The 20,543-nt window shown below is 33.2% G+C and overlaps 2 protein-coding genes across 4 annotated transcripts; one reads left to right on the top strand and one right to left on the bottom strand.

Moving 5' to 3' along the window:
- Positions 1–7,360: 7,360 nt before the first annotated feature.
- On the bottom strand, positions 7,361–10,625 carry LOC133681628 (syntaxin-22-like). The gene is made up of 7 exons (XM_062104720.1): positions 10,322–10,625; positions 10,146–10,239; positions 9,934–10,076; positions 9,734–9,805; positions 9,076–9,233; positions 8,856–8,956; positions 7,361–7,667 (listed from the first exon to the last, which is right to left on the bottom strand). The coding sequence occupies exons 1-7, from the start codon at positions 10,498–10,500 to the stop codon at positions 7,602–7,604; spliced, it is 813 nt and encodes a 270-aa protein (XP_061960704.1). The 5' UTR covers positions 10,501–10,625; the 3' UTR covers positions 7,361–7,601.
- Positions 10,626–12,179: 1,554 nt separating this feature from the next.
- LOC133682661 (uncharacterized) lies at positions 12,180–17,979 on the top strand. 3 transcript variants are annotated; one of them, XM_062106119.1, is made up of 10 exons: positions 12,180–12,404; positions 12,949–12,995; positions 13,220–14,261; positions 14,367–14,476; positions 15,182–15,270; positions 15,754–15,856; positions 15,937–16,041; positions 16,499–16,610; positions 17,236–17,412; positions 17,593–17,979. In XM_062106119.1, the coding sequence occupies exons 1-10, from the start codon at positions 12,245–12,247 to the stop codon at positions 17,745–17,747; spliced, it is 2,100 nt and encodes a 699-aa protein (XP_061962103.1). In that variant the 5' UTR covers positions 12,180–12,244; the 3' UTR covers positions 17,748–17,979. The 3 variants fall into 3 exon arrangements, with proteins under 3 accessions (XP_061962103.1, XP_061962102.1, XP_061962104.1); XM_062106118.1 differs by having other exon boundaries at positions 13,220–14,476; XM_062106120.1 differs by lacking the exons at positions 15,754–15,856; positions 15,937–16,041; positions 16,499–16,610; positions 17,236–17,412; positions 17,593–17,979 and adding an exon at positions 15,357–15,746 and having other exon boundaries at positions 13,220–14,476.
- The last annotated feature ends 2,564 nt before the right edge of the window (positions 17,980–20,543 follow it).

Genomic DNA, 20,543 nt, shown 5'->3' with positions numbered 1-20,543 from the left:
CTTTGTTCCTTGTAGCCATCTAATGACTATCTTATCAGCTTTTCAACGGTCCATTCATGGATCATTCTGGAACCTTTCCAACATTCCTACTGCAAATGCCAAGTCAAGTCTTATGCAGACTTGTACATACATCAAACTGCCAATTGCAGATATATAAGGAATGTTATTCATTAGCTCCTTTTCCAATACATTTTGTGGGCATTAATTCTAACTAAATTTATTTCTTTTGACAATGGATGACAATGAAAGTGCACAATTTAACATCTTAAATCTTTCCGAAACTTTTTTCAATATAGACTTTTTGAGACATTTCTAATGTCATTTGAGACCTATCTCTGTGAATCTGTATGCCAATGATATAAAAGGTTTCACCCAAATTCTTCATATCAAAGTTTTGAGAAAGAAATTGCTTTATCCCATGTAACAAACCCAAATCACTACTTGCAAGCAAAATATCATCTATATATAGGACAAGAAAGACATATTTGCTCCTACTAATCTTTAGGTATATACATTGATCAATAATGTTATAAAAAAAAGCCATATAAGACTATAATATTAGGAAATTTAATATAACACTATCGGGAAACCTGCTTTATTTAGCTTACAAAACAAATGGCTATTTGTGTCATTCTAAAAATCTTTAGGTTGATTCATATATACCTTCCATCTAAGTTTCCATTTAAGAATTTTGTTTTCACGTCCATCTGATGTAGGTCTAAATCAAAATGAGCTATTAATGTCATTATTATTCTAAATGAATCCTTCTTAGAAATTGGAGAAAAGTTTTCATGATAATTTACGTCTTCCTTTTAAGTATAACCTTAAGCAACAAGTCTAGCTTTATATCGCTCGATATTACCAGAAGCATTTCTTTTGGTTTTATAAACCCATTTACAACCAACAACTTTAGATCCTTCTGGTAATTTGACAAGGTCCGAAACTTCATTTTTAGATATATATACTCTATTTTTTCCATCATGGAATTATACCATAGAATAGAGTTTTCTCCATTCATGGCTTGTAAAAATGAACTTGGATCATCTTTAGGTCTAACATCAAAGTCAAACTCTTGAAGGTATACAACATAGTCATTAGAAATTGTTGGTCTTCTTGTTATTGAAGATCTCTTTAATTCAATTTTCTTATTTGGGTTTACTTCATCAAGAACTAGTTTCCTTGAACTGGTTGCTCTTAAATTGATTGTTGCTCAAAATTATCTGAATTATTTTCTTAAACAATAATCATTTGTTCTTTATCTTTACGCAACTCAATTAAATCTTGTGTTTTCTCAAATTCTATCTTTCTAGAAAAAATCACTTCCACTAAAATTAAAATCCCCAATAACATTTCTTGCCTCTACTATTCTTGTATTATAAGAAGGATAATAAAACATATATTCTTTAGAGTTCACTGCATAATCAATGAAACATCCACTGGTTGTTGCTAGGTCTAATTTCTTTAGTTGAGGATTATAAATTCTTATCTCAACATGACAATATCATATATATGTATGATTTAAATTAGGCTTCCATCCATTCTATAATAAAAAAGGAGTTTTAGACACAAATTTGGATGGAACCCTATTTAAAATATACACAACAGTTTTTAGTGCTTCATTTCATAAGGATAATGATAGATTAGAATTACTAATCATGCTTCTTGTCATGTCTATAATTGTACGATTCATAGAATATCTCGTTCACATTATCTAACTTTGTTGTTTTTGTTTTTTTACCTTCTAGTAGGTTATCTCGTTCACATTATCTAACTCGCGAGGTATAATGACCTTAAATTGGGTTATTTTTTGAAGTTTGCTTTCAACGAGCTTGACCCAGCTTCACAACAAGGATTGTGAATTTCACATGCTAGTTCAGATTAACTCAAAATATTTTATTTTTTTATTTTTTTATTTTATCTTTTAACAGCATATAATCTTGGAATTCAGCTTTGTTATTATTATTTTTTCTTGACAAACATTCTTTTCATTATATTTATGGTTACCACCTTTTCTTTTAATATTCATTCCATCTATCATCACTGTTTTTCTATCATATAATTAAATTAACATAGATTTTTTTATAAAAAAAAACACTCTAGCACCACCAAGCATTATTCTTTATATTTCAAAAATATCACCTGACCCGTCGCAAAGCACAAACGTTCTATCAACCAGAACCCAGAAAATGAAAGAACACTATTTGTAGGGCATACGTGACCTGGACAAACCTTCCGTGCTCACCATCGTGCAACCCACCGCGCATATTTAGAAATGTGTCTCAAACTTCTTTTCAATCTCGATTTCTTTACTTTTTTCCCCTCTGGTTCAAGTGCAATGAGTTGACTCTTATATTTGGTCAACGAATCTGCTTATTTGTTTAAACCTTGCAGTTTTATTTTATATATATGATTTAAATAATTTGTTTCCCAGTTTTCTTGATATAATCATGCGTTAGGTGATCGATCTACTACTCAACATTCATTATTCCACAAATGATTGTTAGTTGTTATGGGCCTTATGGCTGTGCTGGAAAAATTCAAATTTAATTTCTAATACAAGCAGAAATGATGTCAGGCCTTGTAAATATGCTTCCTTTTTTTATAACATATGATTTATTAATCAAGAAATAAAAAGGTATTTTATAACTGTAAATTACAAAAAATTCTGCTGCTACTCGACATTAACATATATATGTGCACGATAAACTATAGAACAGAGGTGAGAGCATAGGTAGTGGACCATTTTCGAAGCTAGTTTTTATTTAATTCTGGAAAAATTAAAATAAACATTTGAAAGAGTTTCAAGGAATATTAAAATTTTGAAGGAAAAAAAAGGATTTATTTAGTCAATCTGTTTAAGGGTGACCTTTATCAATTTGTTTTATGTTTAAGTGTGAACGATATAGTTCAAATTTCAACTATTGAAAATATGATTAGAAAATCAGGTTTTAGCTTTTTTGAACCCAAAATTCTATTTTTAACTTGTATTTACGAGAAATATAAAACTAAATCGAACAAAAAATTTATTCTTTAAACTCGATCCATTTTTTTCAATGAAATAAAAGTTTAAAAACCCTTTAATGATATTTTTTATAAAAAAAAAATCTATTAACATCATAATAAAGTTTTTTTTTTTTTTTTGAAATGTAACCAATCTGATCATCATTCAATTCGGTTGGTCATAATGACCAAACCAAAGGCCATGAAATGGAATTCGAGGCCACTCTGCCAAATTCTTGGCACTGCTCCAGCCCAAATTGCCGAGACACGCAGTCCAGCTAGTTATGCCAAAAGTGAACTGTTCCCCAGTTGGCGATCTTAAAGACTGATAGTAAGACGAGGACAAACCGGAGACCTTCAGCAAACTAATGAAGTCTAAATATAGACAAAGCTCAAAGACGACATCCAGAGAAAGGTAACTTATCCATCAGGTGGCCCCAAGGAAGCACCAATAATGTACGTGAAAAGTGAGAAAATTAGAGAATCAACTTTTTATTTGTTTCCATCTAGAACTATTTCTCTAGCAGTGTGAGGTTACACAAATGGAGTACAGCATATATATAATACAGAATCAAACAACCACCACTCCCAAAATCTCACCTATCGGCTTACTGATCATTGTTGTTAATGCATCATTGGGCTGGAAAAGAAAGGTGCATGAGACAGAAACAAGTTACCCCTTACTTGAAACTTACGCTACCAAGCAAATCCCACTGACAGGGACTTCAGTATAGTCACTGTGAAATGAATACTAACCAAGTAAGAAATCAAGAAGCACGCGACGAGGGAAGAAAATGAAGCTCAAAATCAAAGGAAACGGAGCTGAAAAATAAGAAAAGCAAAAGGGTTTTGCATGCACAAATTAAAAGTACTCGTCGAGTTTCAGGGGGTTACCATGTCTTATTCAATCAATCAACGTTAGGTGTCAAAAGAAGTGATGCAATAACTTTCCTTCTTCTTCGACTCTGACGTAGCATAACACTCGTAATCAGCATGCTTCTCATATCAAAATAAAAGGAAAGAAAGAAAGAAGCACCCAAAGATCAGGCCTGCATGCCCGGCAAAGCCTTCATTTGAATATGATTCGAAGAATCAGCAGCAGAAGAAGCCGTAGTTAGCAAAGCTTCATAACATACTCCTAATCTCCTAACCCCAAACCCCAAAAATCTTAGCAAGAACACCATGAACAACCATAACAATGAGCACAACAAACATGACATTAATTAACCACAAAAACCAGATCCAAAATAGCCACCGCTAGCTCTCAACATAGAATCCTCCAAATCACACTTAGTCAACCCCTCAGTACACCACTCTAGACAAGGTTGTTGGATGTGAAAGTAGCTAGGTTCTAATAATGGAAGAAGGCAAGGTTGAGGAGCAAGGAAGAGTTAAGGTTAGTCTCATGGCCATTCTAGACAGGAAAATTATGAAGAACGAGTTGTGATCATGGGACTAATTAATTATGAAGAACGAGTTGTGATCACGGGATTAATTCGGTGGTCTAAATTGTTTAAAAAGGATGCTACTAGCTTGTGTAGATTTAGAAGAGCTTAATTAATACTCAATTCCTTGCCTTGATTATTGATGACATGAATCTCATAAGAAGGGGAGTTGTTGTGAATCCTAGGAAAGTTCTTACGTGGCAAGTAGTTAGTAATTAGCTATTTATTTAGTTGGTCAGTTAGAATTCTCTTAGAAGTTAGGAGGAGGGAGATTGATTGTATAAAAGGAATGGTTGTAGAGAAACTTGGCAAATGAAGAAATAAGAATTTCAGTTTACCGAGGATTCGTTTGTTTACGCGGCTGCAGCTGTGTTTTAATTAAAATGCAGTTTACAGACAAAACATATATAGTTTACTGTGTATGGCCCCATGTGTTTTTTGCGTTTGTTATGCAGAAAAAAAAAAGGTAGCATTTTGTTGCTTTGTGTTTACTGTGCATGTTAATTGCACTGTACTGAACAATGCAATTAGCATGAACAGTATATGTTAATTACACTGTTCCTGTAAACAGTGCAGAAAATTGCACTATTCACTTAAAAAACAACGCAATTCACTGCACTGTTCACATGAACAGTGCAATTCTCTCTACACTGTTCATGTGAAAAGTTTTTTTTTTTAGGATGTAAATTTTTAATATTTTTTAAAAAAACTATTTTAGATTAAATTACATTCACTCGCACTATGATATTAAAAATATTTTTTTTTGAAAAATTAGTGTAAAGTGAATTAAATTTACTCGTACTGTAATATTAATTTTATACCTTATAATATTTTATTTAATTTTATTACACGTATGAAAACTGTAGTTCTTATCGGGTGAATTTTATACATAATAAAATTATAAATTGTTTAATAGAATAATAAAAATATTTTATATATAGTATTATTTATTTTATGATATAATAGGAGTAATTAATTCTACAGTATTTAAATTTAAAACCATCAATATTAATATATATTTTTAAATTATTTTATAACCTCAATTTCAAAAGTATTCTTAACCAAACACATTAAACTAATTTTTTTCAACCTCAATTTTAACCACAGTTTTAACCAAACACCTATTTTTTCAAATTAACCTCAATTAAAAGTACTTTTTATAAAAACAACTTTTTTCAAACCATAACCACAACCGCTACCGCAATACCAAACATACACTAAAACTGTTAACTCTCTTTCTCCTCCCGCTCTTCTGTTATACTTGTTTGTTTTCAAGAATTTATTTTTCTAAAAACCATTTTTTTTATTTTTTCATGTTTGATAAACACAAGAAAAGTTGGTCAAAAAAACTGAATTTCAATCCATAATAAAAAAAATACGCTTTATACAAGGAAAGTGTTTTCCTTTTCTTATTCTAAGGAAAACGCTTTTCTTTTCTTTGTTAACAAAACACTTTGTTGACAAAACACTTTCATTTCCTGTCGTAATACAATCATACAAGTTGATTGGTTGTTGCTTTGAGTTTTTTTTTTATTTGGTAACATGGTGAAAATATTTTTTTAATTAAAATAATATTTTTTTAGATTTAATACATAAAAATTATAAAAATATTAATTTAATATTTTTAAGATAAAAAATACTTTAAAAAATAATTTATGAAATTATTATTATTATTATTTTAATTCCATCATCTTTCAATTTTTTTTATATGTTAGATTTGATCTCTATTATTTTGATTATTATTTATTTTATTTGAGATAATTTATGATATTAGAATTTTTTTCAATTTCATTCTCCTTCAACTTTTTAATTTGTAAAATTTGTTCCTTATTATTTTAATAAACTTGGAGAAAAAAACATTAATAAGTTATTTTTCAGCTCATTTTTCATAACATAACTAAATACTGAAAAATATTTTCCAATTTATTTTTCATGACACTATCAAATATCAAAAAATAATTTACTTTTTCTAAAACACTTTTTAAAAGAAACTACTTTCTTTTATTATCAATTACTTCTCGAGTCTCTCGGTGGGAGTTCACGCTCTTTTGGCTTACTTTTAGCAATGCGGGGCGGCTATCCGCATGGTATTGTTAAGAAGATTTTAACAGATTAGAGAGAAGTGAAGCGTCGACCGGAGTGCTGCCTTCACAGTTTAGGGTTTGGTGAGCAAAGGAAACAAGAAGGCTGAGGATTAGGAGGTATTTGATGATGCGTATTCAACTGTTTGTTTTTATATTTTAAAAATGTTTTTAAAAAATATTTTTTTTTAATTTCAAATTAATATTTTTTATTTATATTTTTAAATCATTTTAATATACTGATATTAAAAATAATATTTTAAAATAAAAAACTTCATTTCCAAAAAGTGGAATATACCATCTCCCATTTTCTCTCCTCTTCTCTTCTTCTTCCCTTCTATTGATTTGCCTCCGTTGTTCTGAGGAAACAACGTGCCGGAATCAGGGATTCCCAGGGTTTGGAACAGCATAGCCCTCTAAACTTTGTTTCATTGGCTTACAAACATCCCTGTTATTACATGCTGCCAAGGTTAGCAAACACCGATGTCCCCTGGAAATGCAATCGGCAACCGTCCCACATTAGCCAGCTTGATCTATTTACACCCACGAATTTTGAGAATGCTTCCACTGCTGAGTGGAGAACACATCACCATATCATCCAGGCAAAAACTACTTTGTGGGCTGAAATTGATAAACGAAACAGATCCTTCTACCAGCTCTCCCGAAGTTGCTGTACCCTATGATTTAAACCCAAATTCTCCACATTGCAGGGGTAAGAATCAACTAACCTTACAAAGACATTTCACAATTGTAGATCATGTTCATCTTGGCCTTGATAGTCCACACCACTTGCTAGCAAACGAGAAGATGCGTTCAACTGATAAGGAAAAGTGATGGCAACAATAAAAGCTGGTTTATCCTCTATGTTCAGTAATCAATATACAGGAGTTGTGACTGCCGCAAAGCCAAACCAAATGGACGAGAAAGAAAAGAACGACCATTACACTCTATACACGCCAATAACATGCGGGGAGGAAATGGAGATATATCAAAGTTACAATAAGAACTAGATATCAGTCCACACAAAACTTCGTACTGTGAAGGCACACCACAAATGCACTCATGTACTTGCACACTATAAAATGAGGATGAGGAGAAGGACAACGAGTACAACGACAGCAATTCCCAGCAGCCACCAGCACTGCCAAAAAGAAAAAGCAATATCACGATAACAACACTTTCAAGAATGAAAATACTTCGAGGACAAAAGGCCACAAATAATAGCTAGAAAGATAATCCCAAGTCCAAATTTCCACTCGAATTATAATTTTTTTAATATAAAAGTTGAGCAATATAAATAGCACAATTAAATATGAATATTCTTTTAAGATAGATTATAAAGGGGAACTTGTGTGTTTTCTTTAACATATGATAGAACTATTTGGTTTTTTGCTTTATATGAATGAATTTATCTTTACTTTTACCCGACTTTTTCCACATTTCAAAAAGGCAAAATGGTGCATGACTTTATAACCTGCCTTGTAAATCTGTGCTATTTTTTTCTTATCCTGGACCCTGGCTGCTAAAGGAAGGGGAAAATATATGATGATAATTTAACAAACCCAATAAAGACAAATTGACTCGTTACTGATATTTATAGTGATTGGAAGCTATTTCTGCTGGAATGAGTTATTGACTGAAAAATAATAGCACTGTTTGTGAAAATGACAAAAACTTTGTCACATCTTTTCCACATTTCAAAAAGGCAAAAATAATATGAACCCAAATACTCCAGGCCACGGAAACTACATTGCAGAGGTAAAAATCAACTAGCCTTACAAAGACATTTCACAAATGTAGATCATGTTCATCTAGGCCTTAATAGTCCATATCACTTGCTAGCAAACGAGAAGATGAACAAGGAAAGGTGATGGCAACAATAACAGCTGGTTTTATCCTTCTATGTTCAGTAAGCAATTACAAATGGACATGAATATACAGGAGTTGTGACTGCCATGAAGCCAAACCAAATGGACAAAAAAGAAAAGAACACCATTACATTCTATTGGAATTTCTATTTTTTTGTCATTTCACGTACAATGCTATTATTTTTCACACTTCCACCAGTACTGGTCTGTATTTAATGTTTTCACACACAAATTCACGTAGAAAATTCCGGTTCCTGAATTCAATAAAAAGAAAACAGAGATGGACAAGGTGATGGACTATATATCTTTAACCAAGTGCAGGATGTCATCCCTTCATATTAGTTTATATCCTTCATATTGTAACATTTTATATCTGAAAGCCAGTTTTGTCCAAATGCTACCACAAGGCATAACATTGAGTCAACATTTATTAGCTCAACTTAATAGAATTGACTACTTACCCATGAGCATTTAGATTTCACGGTTTTCGAAGCCTTGGATAGCTGAACTCTTGCTTGCGTTGTTGCAGTAGCAGAAGAATCAATGTTTGAGTGAATATCATCTGTTGTAATGAAATAAATAAATTAGATATTGTAAGAGAAAAGCAAAAAAGGCCACAAGTGTCAATTAAGAGTAACTGGCACAAAGGAAAAATCCATCTTATAGGGATTGGGGATTCACCAATAACCACACCCTGGTCATGAACTAGAACAGCAAGATCCTTGAATATTTCATTCGCTTCTCCAATTTGTTCCTCTATGTCTCTAATACCCTGTTCCCTTTCCTCAATTATGGCTTCATTAAATGCGACTTCATTATCCAGAAGTATAACCTCCTGCCTGCACGTTTTTGTTCAAGGACAAGAATCAATGAAGGTTGTTTGAATCTTCCAACAAAAGCAATAACGCTGCTCTTTTTTTCTGTCTTTGAAGAAAATGAATCTACAAGGGGTTTGTCAAGATTTCAACGAGAGAAAAAGAAGGGTCTCAAAGTGGATTAAGGGTAGCTAGTTTGCACTGGTATGTTAAAAACAAGCTACACAAAACACATTACAGAAAAAGACACACGATTACAATCCAATTACGAAAAGGAAAGACAAGCAGCAACCCAACGAGTACAAACACAACCACAACCGATGAAAATTGACAACAATTACTTGCTCAAGCTTCTGTACAGACAGTGTAACTGATTTGACTCTGTACACATCAACAGATTTGCAAATTCAACTGTTTTAATATATCCCTACATACTTGCAAATGACAACTCAAAATTCCAAAAAGAAGCAGCAGAAACTTTGATACACGAGTCAAGAGTAGGAGTAGGCAAATAACACAGATACCTTCTCTGTTCCCTTAAAAAAGGTTGGTTATCTTGATCCATACTAGCGATCACATATTCACCAGAGCCAGAGCTGTATCCCAAAACAAGAAGAAAAAAACCCAGCAAAGTTAATAAATTCTGGAAGGTAACAGCAAAAAAATAACAGGCAAAAATGAAAAAGTAGAAACAAGCAAGGTAGGTAAAAGTTAGTGTACGCACGAAGGAGGCAAAGAAGATTGAGGAGGAAGAGAAGGAGAGTAAGTGGACTCGCGCTCAGAGGCAAGCTGTTGAACTTTCTGGAACTCTTGCAATGTGATTTGAAAATCTCTTGCTAGCTTCGCATCTTCAATTTTCTTGCTCGGCTTCAATTAAGAATCACAATCACAGTTAGTAGCATAAAAATCAAATTAGCAAGGCAATAAAAAAAATACATTGATGTCAGGATCGTGGTCGAGTTCGCTCAACGACTTGAGTTTAGCAGAAGTCTCTTTAACTAACTGCAGAATCCGTTGCCTTGAATTATGCCTGTTAATGTGATTGAAGAATCGATGTTAATTAATACATTGATTTACAGAGGAAGCGATTGACACATAAAAGGAAGACAGACAGTTTGTGTCGGTGTTCAGGAGTGTCCTTGTCGGTTCCGATGGCATCGACAAGACGACGGAAGCCGGCAACGGCTGTGTTGATTTGGAAAATACCGGCCGCCACCGCTTGCGATGGGCTTCTGGAAGTGGAAGAACTGGAGGAAGGTCTCTTGCCATTTTGAAAATCTTGGAAGCTCATGATCTTCCGCTTTCTGTCTAAAAACCAGTAGAGTGATTTGGAATTGAAATGGAAATGGAAATAAGAGAAGAGGGCGAGCAGTGATCCGTTACTGTGCAAAAAGGAAGAAGAATATGCCAACCGGTCAAAAAGTCTTACCAATAAAATACTCCCATTTATGAAGTAAAAATAAAACTACAAATTAATCCCCAATTTATTACATTTTTTATGAATCAGTCCCAACACTTTAACTTTTTCTAGTTTTGGCTCATACTATTAGTTGGTCCTTACTGTTTAAAACTAGTTATCTTGTTAACCCATACATAAACGAATTAACACCAAATAGCACCTATATTTCATTTCAATATGAATTAATTAATTTCAATTCTTAAAAGAAAAGATATATATGAATAAATAAAAATCACTTTTATACTTAAAATACAATATTCTATATTATTTGGTTCCGTGTCCAAATATCAACCTGCAATATCTTTTTTTTTTCAAAATAAAAAAAAGGAATAGATAGCTAAAGTGAAGCAATGTTAGACAATTCCAATACTTTTAATTAAATTTAACAAATTAAGTTCATTCTTGACTAACCATTTGGTATTGTAGTTGCAGGTGAAGCTCATCCACAGCCACAGATATTGTTGTTTGGTTAAGCAAAAAACACAATTTTTTACTGGTAGGACTCACCATAAACTGTGATTGTGTCGCACTAAAAGCACAAGAAAGCAGCTCTTTGCTGCTTCTTGCGTGGAAGAATCACATGAACAATGTAGTCATGCTCCACTGTCCACGTGAACACTTTTAATTTACTTTTTATTTTTAAAAATTATTTTATAATCTCAATTTTAAAAGCATTCTTAACCAAAACACATTAAATTACTCTTTGTTCAACCTTAATTTCAACCATAGTTTTAACCAAAGATACATAAATACCAAATCAACTTCAACTAAAAGTACTTTTTATAAAATAATTTTTTTCAAACCATAACTACAAAAGCTACCATAATACCAAACATACTTTTAAGTCTAGTCTAGAAAAGAAAAACTTTACACAAATAATGGGTTTTCCACGAGTTGCAATCCTAAATCAAGACATGGACTTTATTATAGCCTTTTGTATTTGAACTTGGATATTCCTAAAAAAAACAATTACTCGTGGAACTATGGATTCTTTAATATTTAAATAAATAAATATAAAAGAAAAATTATAAAAATTATAAGTACAAGAGCTAAATAGTGAGTATAAAAAAATCATGACCGATGAAAGTTTATTATGTTTATATGATAATCTAAAATAAACTAATTTTTTATGTAGTTTTTTACTGATAGAGCCAACAATAAAATCATAAAAAAAAACTTTAGATGGATAATAAGTTTTTCAAATATTCCTGAAAAAATAAATCATTAATGTAACAAGGATTGATACTCTAAGTCAACAAACATAGGAGAAAAAGTTTCATCAAGTTCAGACTTTATTTTTATATATAATAATCACACAAGTCAACTTTCTCACTATTGAGAGATGTTTGGTTTACAATGTTTTGTACCCGAAGGACTAAAATGAAACTTGTTACAAGACAAAATGGCGTAGAAGAGAAGAGGCACAAAATCCAGGGACGGTGTTGTAAATTAAGAAAAAATATATATGCGGTCAAGTATAAAAAGCGAAGTGTATTAAAAAGTTCATTAACGAGGCAAGGTAAACGAGAAAAAGTTTTCTAAATCGCAGAGGCAATAACTTCAGGTTGAAAATTTCATGTCCATCTTGCCTACACAAGTCCAAGGTTCCGCATCGTCATCTTCGCTTGAATCCCCTCCTCTAAACCCTAATTACTCCAGTCATGGCTCTCCTCCACAATCTCGCTCCCCTCTCTCCCTCCAATCCCAGATTCAGCCTCAGTCTCAGCACCTCTCTGGTATTTCTAGGGTTTCTTCCTCCATTTCCGTAATTGATTTCTACTATTTTTCCTGTACTTCTTTTGAAGCTTCTGTTTTTGCCTCTTTATTTAACTTCTTTGTTTGTTTGTGTGATTCGTTGGGTGAATATAATAGCTTATGTTTCACGTGCTTAATTGAGAGTTGGATTTTACACTTGAATTTATTTATTTATTTATGCAGAGGTGAAAAACTAAATGAAGTTTAAAATAAAAATAAAAACATGAAAGAGGTTAATTTTGTTTTTGTATGAAAATGCAATGAAATTGTTTACTTACTATTTTTTACTGCATTTGTTTTGGCAATGCAATCCTTATTTATCCATCCGTGATTTTTATGGTTAAGATCAGATTAAGATATAAAACACTGAAAATTAGAGTCATAAAACAATTCGGATCACGTTATAGATGGGAGTATAGCATATCTAAGATGTCCTGGCCAGCATCAAGAGTTGTTCTTATACCTGTGGGAGAGTCTTCAGAGACTTACTGTGTTCATGTTTGATTAGTGCAACTTTTGTGGCAGGCGAATCGGCTCCAGTTACAGAAGATTCTGCCGGATCCTCCGCAGAGGTAAGGTACCAATTTGAAGTTCAATCGTAGAATCTGCTGATGAACTTATGGGTGCATTTGTTGGATGAAGTGTTATCATAAACTTGAACCACGAAAGGATAGTTTTACCCATTCTTTAGATATCCAAGGAACATAAAAGAAACGGCATAGTTGAAACAGTGACAATAGTGGTTAACCACTACAGCTGACAGCTTGTGTTCGTTCTTTTTTGTATCTCTATTCAGGTGAATGAATTAGGGACACCAATTAGTAAAAGAAGTTGGGCCCACCAAAATGCACTCACAAATTCTCCGTCTCAGTCAGGTGGTGGAGGGGTTGGATGTGTCCAGTCTAAAGGAAATATGTTAGGAAACATTGCCTCTCCTCAAAGTCAACAAAATGTTGGGTCTGTCAACTCTCGAGGAGGAACTACACATGCTTCAGGAAGAAGAGCCCAGATGACTAATGCCAATCATTTGCTCAATTTTCATTACGACCCCATTTCTCGTCCTCAACCAAGGGCTCCTCCTCCAAGACGACCACAAAAGAAAAGGGCTTACAACAAGGATTTGTTCCTTCAGGCTAATTACAAGTTCGTTGTGTTAGATACTGGAAGCTATGCTCCTGAATCAATGGATCCAGATAAAATGCTTAAATGGGAGGACATAATTTGTGTTAGGTATTCCACCACATTTCCAGTGCAGTGTCCAATTTGCCTGGAATATCCTCTATGCCCACAGATAACTTCTTGTGGACATATTTTTTGTTTTCCCTGTATTCTTCGTTACTTGTTAATGGGCGAGGAGGATCATAAAGGCGATTGCTTCAAAAGATGCCCCCTATGTTTTGTGATGGTATCTCCAAAAGATCTGTACACCATCTATATTGAGAAAGTCAAGCAGTATTGCGTTGGTGAAACTATAGAGTTCATGCTTCTAACTCGACAAAAACATTCTTTCGTTCCATCAAAGAAAATTGAACCAGAAGCAGACACTGAACTGTGTTGCAACGATAACATCTATGATCCCTTCTCAAAGTTCACTTTCACTTCAGATGTGGAATTGTCAGTGAGAAAAGCAATATCAGATTTGGATAGTTGGTTAGTCAGAGCAGATTCGGGTCTTGTGGATGATTTAGAGAAGCTTCCATATGTTTGCGCTGCAATGGAGCAGTTAGAAAAGAGGAAGAAATATTGGAATGAGCAGAAGGCATGCCATGATGATAGATTCAATGTTAGCAACAGTAAAGGATCTCAAGGGCTTTTGTCATCTTTAACTACTGCTAAAGGTGAGCACAAAGCCTGTAGTTCTAGATCTGCAACACCATCTATTGATATCAATAACAAAAATAAGGGGTCTGATAATGTGATGGGGGATGTGGTTGAGTCACCAGAAGATGAAGATAGTGCTTTATCATCCTCATATGAAGAAAATAAGAATTTCCAGACACATGCAAATGGTTATAGAGATGTTAAGGATAAGGAGTCGTACAATTTCTACCAGGTTTGTGCTGTTGAGTTTGTATTTCTTTTTCTTCTCTATTGCTTATTTACCTCTCTGTTTACTTAAGAGGGTAGAACTGTAACAAATTTGCAGAGTCTGATAGGGACCAAGTACGGGGACAACAGCTTCAATTTATAAGTGTGTTCAGGATTGCTTGCCCTACTCAGCACTGCTCATAAGTTGATAACTAACGTGGTTTTATTGATATCGCGAACACACAAAAGAAACTGTTGAATTGCAGGCTTAACATGCTCTGGCGGAGTTTGCTCTTTATTTGTATTTGTTCCATGTGTCTGAAAGATGTCTTGATTTGCATAGACTGTTATCTGTATAATATGTGCAAAATGAAATGAAAGAACACAATGGAAGTAAACTAAACTAAATGAAAGAACACAGTGGAAGTAAACTAAGTGCATTTAATGGTATTTTTAAGTGTAAGTTTGCTGTCGATGAAAAGGATTGGGCTCTCTGATAATTGGCCTCTTGATGCAAATTACAAATGGACAGTACTGTTATCTTAACAGTGAACAGAAGTAACCAGAATGCCAATGATCTCTTAAGAAGTTTTCTGCTCGTTGCTTCATGCTTCCAAGTATTCATGACATTTTGTTATTGCTATAGAAAATACCATTCTTTCTTACTGTAGAAGTGTGGCATGTGATGTGAAGTTTCTGTTACTTATTCCTGAATGTCTGTCTATTCCAGGCAATTGATGGTCAGCACCTCATTCTTCACCCATTGAACATGAAGTGTCTTCTGCACCATTATGGGAGCTATGATTTGCTACCTCACAGGTTTGGCCTAAAATAATTTTTTTTCTCTGTACCTAATTCAGATAAATTGCTTATGCTGTGACTTTTTTTCTCTGTACTTAATCCAGGTATCGAAGGATGTGCTGGTTCGTGTGCAATAAATGTGTTACAATTTTAGAACCTAATCTTCAATATCTAAAAAGCACTGTATTCCATATCACTTTTGCTCATGGCATACCTTCTGCAGGGACACTAAATATGATTGTACAAATATTTTTAACTTTTTAATTTCATCAAAGTGCATACATATTTTACACTAATAATATCGATTTGCTTTTAATAATGCTTTGTAGCTTTTGGTTTAATGTTCTAAAAATTGATGTTCCAGATCATGTCGAAATGAGAGAATAGATACAGTAGGGATTCTTCATATTGGGTTGGAAGAATCTAAATACTTCTTAGCCCTTATCAAATCTTCATAGTATACGTTTGTCTTCTTAATTGTAGATTTTTTTCTCATTGCAGAGTAAGTGGAACAATCTTGCAGTTGGAGACAATTACCCAGTCAGAGGCCATGAGAAGGCGCTACCGTTATTTAAGTCACTTTTCATTGACAACAACATTTCAGGTACCTTTTCACTGTTGACTGTTCTATGTGTATCATCACATATCTTTATTATTTCTTATTGTTGACCTTCTATTTTTCAGCTGTGTGAAATTGATTTGAATGCTGCACTACCTCCCAATGCCCTGCTTCCATTCATGGATGAAATCAAGAAACGTGAAAAGCTGCGGAAGCAACTTGCCAACAAGGTATGTTTATTTGGGCAGTGTAGACATTTTTCAACCTCGACATAAATCTTAGTTTCTGGAACAAAATAATCTGAATCTATTGAGCTGCCAGAAGTTTCTGCAATTGTTTTCTGATGAAAGTATTATGTCCCTCTTCAGTGTTATCATGTTTTGCATCTCCTTTTAATGTCAGTTGTCATGAATGAAAGTTTTTCTCTCTCCCTCTCTACTATGCAACACTCCAAAATCAATATCTTACGAAAATTTTAATGACTCTTTTTTGTTTGCGCGCGAGAGCACATGCTTATTCATAACAGTTACCTGTACCTTTCATATTTATGCATGGTAAACTGTATATATTTGTGCTCTTGCTGTTGATTTTGTCATTCATGAGCTCATCTCTTTTGGTCTCCTTGTGAATGTGTAACAAAAATTGGCCCATGTTTTTGAATTATATGCTTTATTTTTTTTCCCCTAGGAACGGAAGGAGAAGATCAAGGCTGAAGCTTCTGCTTCTATGCCCACTTTACCCAGTTTTGGACAGTCCTCTTATGACACCTCCCCAAATTTCTCTATGGAAGACTTTGAAGGTATTATTGCACTTTGTGAACATGTTGACTAGGCTAAATCTAAGAACTAGGCAATTGCGATACCTGTTAGCAATTTCAAGGTGACAAAATGTCCATTTGAAAGAAATAAAGAAAGTGAAATTGTAGGATATTCCCATAGTGGTTAAGAATTAAATTGGGTATGGCCTTGTGTGCTGTACAGACCCTTCCACCATAGCTTAAGCCTTATGTTGGATACTCTAATGGTCTAAATCTTAGTTAAGAGATTTCCTTGATCCTTAATGCATGAATTATAGTTAACTAACCAGAAAATTCCAAGTTGACCTAGTTTTATTGCATGCCTGTGAGATTGTTACTTGAAATTCCCTTGAGGATCCTTGCATTTTGCTCTAGCTTTTTATGATTAGACATGGCTCCTAGAAGAAATCGTGACATTAGATAAACTAGAACCTGTTTCGTGTCGTTTACAAATAGAGCTAGTTATTTTCCGGAACCAAATTGAAATCTTCAATGCTAGTGGTTATGATAAACGCTGTCATTGGGCTCATAATCTTTTCAGTGAATTTTTCTGAATGTATAAATGTTCTTGTGGCTAGAACTTTTTGCTCAGTGTTTCACTTATGTCCCCTGCTCTTCTTTTGTTTAGCCCTGGGTATTTCTTCCTCAATGTCATCTAGCCCTCCAGTTGCAGGGGAGAGGATACTGTTCTCAAATGTTGCAAGGTTTGGTTTTGCTGCTGGACACGATTCTCCAGCCTTGAAAATTGAGGAAAATGTTCCTCTACAAAATAACATGCCAGGAAACAATTCTTCCAATTTAAATGGTATTACTTTTTCGTGGGATTTTGTTGCTCTCTCTCTCTCTCTCTCTCTCTCTCTCTCTCTCTTATTTCTCTGGTTAAGATTTATGGCATATGCATGTTTCATGTTCAGTCTTGTGGCCATTTGGGCTGTGCTTGCAATTTGTTCTGCAGATAGGTCATTGAATCCATTTGTTTATGTAGGTTCAAGAAATTCAGGCCCATCATCGTTTGCCAATGTAACAGCCAGACCAAAACCTGAAGAAAATGTTGATCCGCCAAAGATGAATGAGGTTAGTAAGAAAGGGAAGAAACCAAATCGAGTCCTCTTATCAACAACTGGTGGTCGGCGCTACTGAAACTTAGGTTTCAAACTTTTCAACTGCAGTTAGCAACAGCTACTTTTTATCCCAAGGCCAGCCTTGTGCATGAATTCTATAAATGAACTAGTACTGATACCCGGAGATGGCTCTAGAAAGAATAAAATGTGAATCTTTCTGTGTACAGTGTGTGCCTTTTACTATCCATTTGTGTTGTATGACCATTGAAAGGATCACACATGCCATTCAGTAGAGCTCCTATTTGATATCAGTGAACCTCAAATCTTGGTGAGTGGCCGAATTCCACTCACAAAATTCATGGGAAATACTGCTTAGCGAGTGGGGTTCACAAGAGAGAGATAATCGCTCCACTTCCATAGCCAAAATGTTCAGGTGCTTTTTTAATATTAGAGATGACAAATCTTTAAATCTAGCTGGAGTAGCTTTTGTACGGATCATTGCGTGAATGCCTCAACATGCTCGCATTTTTCTTTGATAAACAGCATGCCCATATTGACTTCAAGCAAATGCACCAGGATAAGAGATAAATGGATATGGCTGTGTATGCTTCTCCGTGGGAAATACAACAGAAAATGCAGGTGTGGATACGTTAAATATTGAAGATTTAATACATGACAGTTGCGGACAAGATGATAAGAAAATATTTCATTATATTCGCTATTTTTTTCTTAAGAATATAAGAGCAAATGTAAGCTGTTAAGATATGTGAAACCACATGTTAGTAATGAGTCACTCTTTTTTTATAACATTTATTATTGTTATAATATTTTAAAGTTAAATGCACAAATTACTGAAAAAATATTAAGTAGTGAAAGCATCTCCAAAATAGTCCTCTTATTTATTAGTCTTGGGTACTTGTGAGAAAAAAAGAGGTTAAATTTATAAATATTATCTTTTTTTTTCCCAAACAGTACCCTAAATAAAAGACCCCAAAACCAAGCTGAATATATATATATATATATATATATATATATATTATTTTCAACTGTGGCTGGACTGCAAGTCTCAGGCCTTTTAAGGAGTTTCTGGGCTCCGGATGGTTGGTGGGCATGGGCCTGGCCTGACAGGACTGGGAGTCATATCTAAAAAGACAGAACTGGACTGGATTTTGTTAGGAGGTGGGTTCGACCGACCTCCTGACCTGGACTTACAAGGAACTTGGATCTTCTAAGGCAGCTACTAACTACAAGGCAAGTTCTCTCTTCTTGTGCTTAAGCTAGTTGAATGTTAGTTAGGGAGAAAATAGGATTGAAAATGTCAAAATATATCTTCATGGCTAAAGGAGTATATTCTTATTTAGAGTTATTTTTCTTTAGATCACACTGAGAGAGAGAGAGAGAGAGAGAGATACCCTATTTTTATCCTCCTCTCCCCTTGTATACATACTACTGGTGTTGCCATTTTTTTGCATGGAAATGCTGAAGTGGAAAAGGGCTCCTCTTCTATATCACAGTCAATCAATTTTCCCGGTTACTCCAGGTCTTTTTTGTGACAGGTACCTATAGGCTGGGTGTGACGTGTCTTATCATTGCTTGTATAGATTTTTCTAGCCATTTAATCCGTGTTTTGTGTGATGGATTATAATTTTTTTTCTCGAAAAAATACTGGTTATGTAAGTAGTTTTTAACATAAAAATTTAAAGTATAAATTGAAAAGTTTATAAAATTATTTTATTAAATAAATTAATAATTATTTATGTAAATAAACAGGAAAATAATAGTTAATAATAACAAAAAAAAATTAATAAAATTAAAAGATGAATGTAAATCAAGATATTTAATCAAATAAAATGAGATATTCACCTGATTGTGTTTACTGAACTTGTCTATTAAAATCAATAAAAGATAAATCCACAATCTAAAAAACTCATTACTTAAAAGATAAACACAAATAAAACTGACTAAATAAACTCATGCCTAAAAAAAACCTATGTAAGGCCAAACACATTAACAATATTATTGAAAAATGAATATTTTTTTATTTTTAAAACTAAACTTCATTTGTATAAAACCCAAAAAAAACTAAATGAATTAGCATAACATCCTGAAAATCAAACATAAACAAAATAACTCTAAAAAAATTAAATTAAAAAATGGATGCAAAACCTGTGACTTAGATTATGAAACCGAGATAAATTCACAAAAAAAAATTGAAAATAATTACAAAAATAATATTTTAAAAAATCAAATGTAGGGCGATAAGATTGTATAAAGCCAAATTTCTAACAAATCAAATGTCAAAAGATAAAATCAAGAAAAAAAATCAATTACACAAAAGGATCTAAAAAATAAGGGTGAAAAAAACATTAATTAAAGGGCAACAAAAAATTTGTTTTGACAGACGCTGCGTAGCGGGTCGTAATTTTTCTTTCTAAAAAAAGATTGAGTATACAAACTATTTTGATATGTTTGTTTTACATAATATAAATTATAAGTATAACCCGAAAAATTTATCCAAACTTCTAATAATCATTTATGTAAATAAATAAATAAAAATTGTTAATAATAACTAAAAGAGAAACTGAAAAATTGAGAGATAAACGTAAATCAAGATATTTGATATCATAAAATGAGACATTTACCCGTTTGTGTCCACTAAATTTGTTCATTAAAATCAATAAAAAATATAAAAACTCATATGAAACAGAGTGGATAAAATAAAAGAAAAAAATATTGATAGCAGAACATATAAGAAATATTATTTCAAAATAACTATTTTTCGTACAAAACAAAACTTGCTTGTATAGAGTACAATAAAATAAAAAAATCAGCATAAATTAAACACAAAATAAAACATCTTGCAAAACTCATTGTT

The sequence above is a fragment of the Populus nigra genome, chromosome 2, assembly GCF_951802175.1.
Source record: "Populus nigra chromosome 2, ddPopNigr1.1, whole genome shotgun sequence".
Taxonomy (NCBI): Eukaryota; Viridiplantae; Streptophyta; class Magnoliopsida; order Malpighiales; family Salicaceae; genus Populus; species Populus nigra.
This window is presented reverse-complemented; position numbering and strand designations above follow the sequence as displayed.

What these genes read in the sequence shown, in the direction of transcription:
- LOC133681628 (XM_062104720.1), bottom strand. Translation starts at nt 10,500, where the DNA reads ATGAGCTTCCAAGATTTTCAAAATGGCAAGAGACCTTCCTCCAGTTCT. An exon ending in ACCACGATCCTGACATCAAT is followed by an intron (nt 10,077 to 10,145) that starts GTATTTTTTTTA and finishes TCTTAATTGAAG; the next exon opens with CCGAGCAAGAAAATTGAAGA. An exon ending in TGACCAGGGTGTGGTTATTG is followed by an intron (nt 8,957 to 9,075) that starts GTGAATCCCCAA and finishes TCATTACAACAG; the next exon opens with ATGATATTCACTCAAACATT.
- LOC133682661 (XM_062106118.1), top strand. Translation starts at nt 12,245, where the DNA reads ATGTCCATCTTGCCTACACAAGTCCAAGGTTCCGCATCGTCATCTTCG. An exon ending in CTCTATGGAAGACTTTGAAG is followed by an intron (nt 16,611 to 17,235) that starts GTATTATTGCAC and finishes TCTTTTGTTTAG; the next exon opens with CCCTGGGTATTTCTTCCTCA. An exon ending in CAATTCTTCCAATTTAAATG is followed by an intron (nt 17,413 to 17,592) that starts GTATTACTTTTT and finishes TTGTTTATGTAG; the next exon opens with GTTCAAGAAATTCAGGCCCA.